Genomic DNA, 8000 nt, shown 5'->3' with positions numbered 1-8000 from the left:
AGAGAGAGATGTATATATATATATATAGATATATATATATTATATCTATATATATATATATATATATATATATATATATATATACATATATGCTTATATTATGTTAACATACACAGAGAGAGATATGTAGATATGTATATATATATAATATATATATATATATATATATATATATATATATATATATATATATATATATATATAATATAAATATATATATATATATAATATATACATATATGCTTATATTATGTTAACATACACAGAGAGAGATATGCAGATATGTAGATATGTATATATATATATATATATATATATATATATATATATATATATATATATATATACAGTGTGTGTGTGTGTGTGTGTGTGTGTGTGTGTGTGTGTGTGTGTGTGTGTGTGTGTGTGTGTGTGTGTGTGTGTGTGTGTGTGTGTGTGTGTGGGTGTGTGTGTGTGTGGTGTGTGTGTGTGTGTGTGTGTGTGTGTGTGTGTGTGTGTGTGTGTGTGTGTGTGTGTGTGTGTGTGTGTGTGTGTGTGTGTGTGTGTGTGTGTGTGTGTGTGTGGGTGTGTGTGTGTGTGTGTGTGTGTGTGTGTGTACTTTGCATATGTGCACATATGTCTGCTTATAGTCCTGAAAGGTTCATGGTATATTGTTATTTCGTCCACAAATATTAAATACATGTTCAAAGGGGATTATACGATGCTGTTAATGTTCACAATTTTCCAGAGAGGAAAGCCATCCTTTCCTACTGAAAGGTGAAAGGTCCTTTCGGCTGGCGTTCCATTCGTTAGCCAATCCATTTATGGCAACCTCTTAATTCTGTGACAATTGAAAAGCGTTGGTCCAATCTTGACGCATACGTTTGGGGATACAGTCCTGATTGTGACTTGAACGGAGCGAGATGGATGGAAAGCACCTTATTACCATGGCTTTAATCCATAAATTCATAGAATACCTCAATGCGTCAGGTCATTTATTAACGGTGCTAGCTCAACAAATATGGTGCATTTCAATGCAATCTACCTTACTGCCGGCCTGAAATCAAAAACATTAGCATTGAACTGCCGAATGTGAACGGCAAAACACTGTCAGCAGACTGCTGCAGTATCAGGTGTACCAGAATAATGAAGAAAACATTCTAGTTTGGTGCCATCACAGCACAGTGACGACGTCATAGGGAGCATGCCACCTTTTAATACGGTTCATCTATTGCTAGAGACGTCAGACGCATCCGATTTGATTGGTAATGCCAGTTTTCTCTGCGGCCCCCCAAGTAGCTCAGCATTTGTCTTTGAAGAAGCCACTCCTGGGGGAGAAACTTGATTGAACTCCCTACTCACCATTATGAAAGCAATAGATTCCAATTGCTTCCCTTTTTCAAAATGTGTGTTCTATAATTTTGTGATTAATTTGTCAAACGAACGAACTAACTCACTAACTAACTTAAATGTCTGTTGACTAACTGTCAGAATGCTTGTGCAACGAATGCTACGAGAGTTTTAAAAAATTCTGAAGAAAAAACATGCAAGCATGACTCTATTATTCCGCCAATTCAACAAAACATTGCGCTTTGGCTTTGGTTTCCGTTTATGGTGTTTAGCACAGTGACTCTTTTCAAAATCCACGTAGGCTTTGGGAAACTGAGTATGACATGGTCCAAAGTGACCTAATGGCTCAAACTTCAAACAATGTGCTTCTCGGAAACTGACCTTTGCCGTCCCTTGAACCAATCACAAACGTTCATTTGTACTGACTGTTTTTGTATTTGTACTGATACCAGTAGAGCTGTCTTTTGTAAGCCGACAGGCCCTCAAAGTGCGGGTTAAAATAGCTCAAAAGCGGTATCTCTGATCCGTAACAGCTGACCATGGCCTCAGCGGCTTCTGCTGCCGCCATGACAATGGCAGCCCCGACAACGGCAGTTGTCGCGCCCTCGGACTCCACTCTGGGACTCTGGGACTCACGCCCTCGGACTCCACTCTAGGACTCTGCGAATCGCGCCCTGGGACTCCACTCTTGGGCTGCCAAGAAAGGACGTGCAGAGCTTGAAAAAAACAACATTGACGGCGTATTTTAGACTCGAACATGATTAAACTCTATCTCTTCATTTTATCTCGATTGTACTGAATTGGCACGGCTTTTGAAACGTGCCCCAAAAGTGGGGTACTCGTTTTAAAGGGATCTACTTGAATGATCAGATGTTTTGCTATACCAGTGGACGTGCTTTATCTGCCTACGAGTACCTTAGCTGAAACGCGCCGGCCGTCCCGACAGATCAAGACGCCTTCCTGAGCTAAGTCATCTGAAACGTTACTGATACATTCGCCGACGCCATCTTCAATGCACCAGTAGTATCTTGGAAAGCCATACGTTACATATTACCAAATCCTCAAAGCCAAAAACATCTGGTCAGCACGTGAAAAGGCTACGTTATATAACACACGCCGATGAGGCCACCGCCGTGCACCGGCAGCCGGCTCTGGGCACCCTCCATTTATGCAGAGGCTGCAGGCTATTGATAGACACGGTCGGCGTCCTCGTCAACCGTCCGCGAAACCACTGTGGATCTGCACTTCCCTCCGTTTGTCTACGAGAACGGCAAAGTATCCGCAACCGAGAAGCCACGTGTGGTCTGGCAAATGCGAAGCATGCGTGCGCCGACGCTCGTCGGTGTGGCGCGTGGCGCGTGAGCTCACGCCACACACGTGAGCCGATGCCGTCGTCTTGAGCGGCGACCAGCCGGCCCCTACCCGGACGGCTGGGGTACCGAGCGACCGGCGTGGGCCCAGCCCCTGCGCGGACAGCTGGGGTACCGAGCGACCGGCGTGGGCCCAGCCCCTGCGCGAACGGCTGGGGCGCCGGGCGATCGGCATGACCCCCCCCCCTCCCCACCACCCTTGTGCGGTCAGTGTTCGCGATGGACGGCGCTCGACTGGAGCTGGGCCGCGTCGACCGCGCCTCCTCCTCCGACTATTTCTGCATCGCCTCCAACGGGGTGCCGCCGGCCGTCAGCAAGCGGGTGCAGCTGCGAGTCAGCTGTGAGTATGCCCGGAGCCCCTTCGCCGGGTAACGCTCGACTTAGGACGGCTCGAGTGGTGGGTCTGACAAAGACGCAAAGGTGGCGCAGGTAAATGTTAACGGTGTGACGCCTCAGAAGGGCATCGCGTCAAGGCCTGATCACACGCGGGCTTTTCACCAGAGACAAAACATCTTACTGCATTGTTTTAGCAGTGCCAAAGCCAAATTTAAAATGCAACTTTTTCATACTCTCAATAGATATGCGTTTTACTGTCGGCGTCTGATGAGCTAGCGATGGTATTCACCGGTGACGAACTGGCGATGATAGACGCCGGTGACGAGCTGGCGATGATAGTCACCGGTGACGAGCTGGCGATGATAGTCACCGGTGACGAGCTGGCGAGAATAGTCACCGGTGGCGAGCTGGCGATGATAGTCACCGGTGACGAGCTGGCGAGAATAGTCACCGGTGACGAGCTGGCGATGATAGTCACCGGCCCGTTGTACAGTGCCGCTCTGCCGGCTGTGCCCGCAGTCAAGCCGGAGGTGGAGGCTGCGCGCGGCTCAGTGACCGCCGCCGCCGGCGCCAACGTGACGCTCGAGTGTCAGACCGAGTCGTATCCGGCCGGGATGCACTACTGGACGCGGCCGTCGGCGGGGGCGCCGCCCGCCAGGCGGCAGCACTGGTCGCCATGGAGCGGCCGCGCCGCCGAGCCAGAGGTGCTGACCGAGGGCGGGCGGGCCAGGATCGGCCTGCTGCCCGGCCGCCAGCCCTTCCAGCACCGCATGACGCTCCACCTGGCGCTAGTCCGGCCCGAAGACTTCGGCCTGTATCGCTGCCTTAACGAGAACAGCATGGGCAGCGGATATCAAGACATCAGGCTCAAGGGTGAGGAGCATGCCGTGGGCTCGCACCAGGTGGGAAATATAGCGAGGGCCCAGGCCGGGTTTACTGTTGACTGGGTTGACGCAGCACGAAACGATGCATTATTTCACGTCATTAAATTTCCATGAGCTTGGTTTTAACACCGAGGATTACAATGTTTGGCATTTACATTCGATGATGTTCCATCGTAGGTCCATCGCCTTTGTTCTGCCCATTTTTATATAATCTTCCCACAAAGCAAATACTTGAAGAAACGTTGTGTTTTCTGTGTATATGACCTGGTTTCGCACCAAAGCCCCATGAACAAACCATAATCAAAATAGCCGTTGATGATGAACTCGGATCCCTAGCACTGATACCAGGACTGAGACAGCAGCCGTGCTCTTCCGACAGAGGCCGGCGGTCGGAGGCCGAAGCAGTACCGTCGCCGTCCGGACGCTGACGTCACCACAGTATCTGGACGGGCCGCTGCGGCTGGCCACCGGTACTCGCTGGAGGGCCCGGTGCTCTCCACTGAAAGCGTGCCGGTCACCGAGGCGGCCGCCACATCGGCCTCAGGTGACCGACGTGTGGCTGCCTTAGGTGACTGACGTGTGACCGCCTCAGGTTACCATGACTGCTTCAGGTGGCCGACGTGTGACCGCCTCAGGTGACCATGACTGTCTCGGGTGGCCGACGTGTGACCGCCTCAGGTGACCATGACTGTCTCGGGTGGCCGACGTGTGACCGCCTCAGGTGACCATGACTGCCTCAGGTGGCCGACGTGTGACCGCCTCAGGTGACCATGACTGCCTCAGGTGGCCGACGTGTGACCGCCTCAGGTGACCATGACTGTCTCGGGTGGCCGACGTGTGACCGCCTCAGGTGACCATGACTGCCTCAGGTGGCCGACGTGTGACCGCCTCAGGTGACCATGACTGCCTCAGGTGGCCGACGTGTGACCGCCTCAGGGGTGCATCTCGGATGTCTGACGTGGGGCCACCTCAGTTGTCTGGCGTAGGGACAACTTTAGATGTCTGGCGTGGAGCCACCTCAGTTGTCTGACGTGGGTTCACCTCAGATGTCTGGCGTGAGGTCACATCAGTTGTCTGGCGTGTCAAACGAGTGACGTGGAGGTTCCGCGGGTAGCTGACGTGCATGGTGCCTCAACTGACTGATGCAAAACAAGCACAGGTAATAGATCTTACGTGATTGCCCATGGTAACAAAGTGTGGTGAGGCCAGTTTCCCATCAGGAAGATTACCGAATTAAGTACGATATGCACAAAATTGCATTCGTTAGCCTATGTTTTATTTCTTTGTTGCAGGAGCGTTCCGGTTTGTCAACCTGGCAGTTCTTCCCGCACTTTTAGCTCTACGTCACCTCAGTGCATAGGTAAGCATAGGTGAATAGGACCACAGCGATGTTCCCGAAACAGATGGGTCGTGCGTCACGCTGCAAACCAAATTTTGACTGCGTCCAGTAGCGGTCTGAATGGTGATGGTAGGCATGCAACAAACCTTCAGCGCACTACACCGCTTAATCTGGCACGTCTTGCTCACTGCTAGAACGGCGCCAAACTTTCGGCGAAATTGGTGCCGTCCAAGTGGCGCTTTGACCGGCCATTTACGTTTCAGAGCTGCCTAACTCCACATGCGGAACGAGGGCGCGGAAAGAGAGGCGGAGGCCGGCAGAGCGTGTGAGCGACCGATGTCGGGCGGCTCATCCGCGTCAGACGCACCAACTTTCGACTAATGTTCGCGCCAACGGGTGTAACTAGACATATCTAGCAGGCGGTGGTCGGCGTCCTGGGTGGTGGGTCGGCGGCTGGTCTGGGCCTGTTATAGGACGCCCGGTGCTGCCGCAGGCGCTCACCCGTGCCCGCGGCTGGTCTGGGACTGCTGTAGGACGCCCGGTGCTGCCGCAGGCGCTCACCCGGGCCCGCGGCTGGTCTGGGGCTGCTACAGGACGCCCGCAGGCGTTCGCTCGGGTCCGGAGCTGGCATTGGGGAATCGGCGCTCCCCCAGGACGGCTGCGAGGGTTGCTGTCACTGTCACGTCTGGCGAGGCGGCTCTCATCGGACCGATGGCAGCGCACATCATAAGGATGGCCGCGAGGACGGGCCGCCGCGGCTCCTGGTGCGGCGCAGACGCCGTGGCGAAATACTCGACGATGCCGAGTATGCGACGCTATGTAAACAGTGGGCGCTTGAAGTTCAGAGTGTGTGGGTAATCTGGACTGGTGGGATCGTGAAACACCGATGCATGCTGCGTATGTACGTTAAGGATACAAGTCATTTTCATCCTTGAGTGTCGAATTACTCTCATTTATTAGTGCGTACATCTTAGACCCCCGTACGTAGAATGTTTGTTCTGGTCATTGAGCTACGTGTACGTCGACATGAGTTCATGCAACGCCTAGTGATTGCAACAAATGGGCGTGATTCGGTTGGCAGCGAGTTTCCTTCTCAAGAGGCAGGACACGACAAATGCAGGGGTGCAAACGAACCTCCGATTGCAAACACATTTTTTTTAACAAGGGAGCAATATTTCAAAAATTGCGTGCATTGCCCGGTTACATGTTGACGGTATTGTGTGTCACACAGGGTCAGTAAAAATGATACTCCAGAACCGAGGCAACTGTTACAATTTCTGCCCCTAACCGAATCTCGAGGGCAGACATTACACAGAGACGAACGTCTTGGAAAATTATTCCGGCCCAGGTGTGACTGTTTTTTGTCGAATGCTGTTAGGTCACGCAACATGAAGAACAATCTTGAAGCCATTCTTCTTACCATAGTTGGGTTAGCACATAGGAGGATAAGGCCGCAGGGAAAATCATTTTTTTACTCTAACGATAGGAAGGAACCGCCATTTACAACCATTGCCAATATCAACATCGAAGTTTTTTTAACTACAAAGCCAAAAATGTGTCATTTTCTGCACCAATCAAATCAAACCGCTCAGCTGCTGCAGCACAAAGCCGGCGAGCGATGAGTTGTGTTGAACTGAGTGGACTGCCGCGCCAGCTGCCGTCATTAACTCTGGAATATTGAATCTCACCATCGCGCTCAGGGTCATATCGCTTGCAATGCAATAGCCATCGTGTTCGATTTCGCTTTGTGTAAAGGAGCCGTGCGGTGTGCGCCGGTATATTATCTGAAATTCAAGCTAGCTCTGATGAAGTTTTTGTTTTTGGTCATTGGACTCGTTACATACTGCTGTTAAGAATGGTACCTGAAGGTTTTACGTGTTGTAATGCTGTTATTGTGATTGCGTGTTTCATTATCTGTAGTTATTTTTGTGATCCGCGTGAAACTGTCAAACCCGACAGGCATTTTTATTGCTGACCATCCGTAGGATAGCAGCGGATTTATTGAGCTGAATAAAGATACCAGCTCTTGACATGCATTCTTCATACGTGCTCATATGATCTTAACTGGGTTCGTTTTGATTACTGGACTAAAAATGGTTTTCTTTGATTTACCCAAATATGCCCATGTGAATGGGCCCTGCAACCCGTACAGACGAGACCTTTGTTATCATAACGCCAGTTCTGTTGTTCCCATCATGCCATCTAGGGGTTTTCATAAATGCTTGTTCCTGTTTGTATTCGCTTAATGTTGTTTTAGTTTATCATTTATTGATATTTATAATGTGTTGATATACATAATACATATCATACATTTGGATCACAAGATATGCCTGCAGGTCTCATATATATATATATATATATATATATATATATATATGCATATATACACACACACATATATATATATATATATATCCCTCTCACCCTCTCTCTCTCTCTCTCTCTCTCTCTCTCTCTCTCTCTCTCTCTCTCTCTCTCTCCCTCTCTCTGTCAGTATGGACTGTGACCCCGTCTTGACACGCTGGACCGCACAGAGAATTATTTACAATAGGTGAAAGCCAAGAAATCATACCTTAATTATGACTAGTGGAACACTGCACTTAAAAGACGAGCTCGAGCGTTCTTTTCAGGGCAAAACTAAATCTACATTTGCTTTGTATGCATAGTTGTGCAGATTCATAATAAATTCAGTTATTTTCGAACAAGCGAATGGGGAAAGGACAAGTTACACGCTGTTGAAAA

At 49.9% G+C, this 8000-nt stretch overlaps 1 protein-coding gene and 1 long non-coding RNA gene across 2 annotated transcripts in view; both read left to right on the top strand.

Annotated features, from left to right (window-relative positions):
• LOC119103012 (neurotrimin) overlaps positions 1-3746 on the top strand; it is a 37899-nt gene extending 34153 nt beyond the window's left edge. The window contains exons 5-7 of the mRNA XM_037226462.1: positions 2911-3039; positions 3555-3673; positions 3738-3746. Of these exons, the coding sequence (XP_037082357.1) occupies positions 2911-3039; positions 3555-3673; positions 3738-3746 (257 nt within the window). The remainder of the gene's footprint in view (positions 1-2910; positions 3040-3554; positions 3674-3737) is intronic.
• A 10-nt stretch (positions 3747-3756) lies between these two features.
• Positions 3757-7274, top strand: LOC119103621 (uncharacterized). The gene is made up of 4 exons (XR_005094788.1): positions 3757-3908; positions 4299-4463; positions 5212-5279; positions 5522-7274. It is a non-coding gene; the product is annotated as an uncharacterized LOC119103621 (long non-coding RNA).
• The last annotated feature ends 726 nt before the right edge of the window (positions 7275-8000 follow it).

Source organism: Pollicipes pollicipes, unplaced genomic scaffold (genome assembly GCF_011947565.3).
Source record: "Pollicipes pollicipes isolate AB1234 unplaced genomic scaffold, Ppol_2.1 Scaffold_5724;HRSCAF=6776_pilon_pilon_pilon, whole genome shotgun sequence".
In the NCBI taxonomy this organism is placed as follows: Eukaryota; Metazoa; Arthropoda; class Thecostraca; order Pollicipedomorpha; family Pollicipedidae; genus Pollicipes; species Pollicipes pollicipes.
Note: the sequence above shows the minus strand (reverse complement) of the source record. Positions and strands in the feature narration are given on the sequence as shown.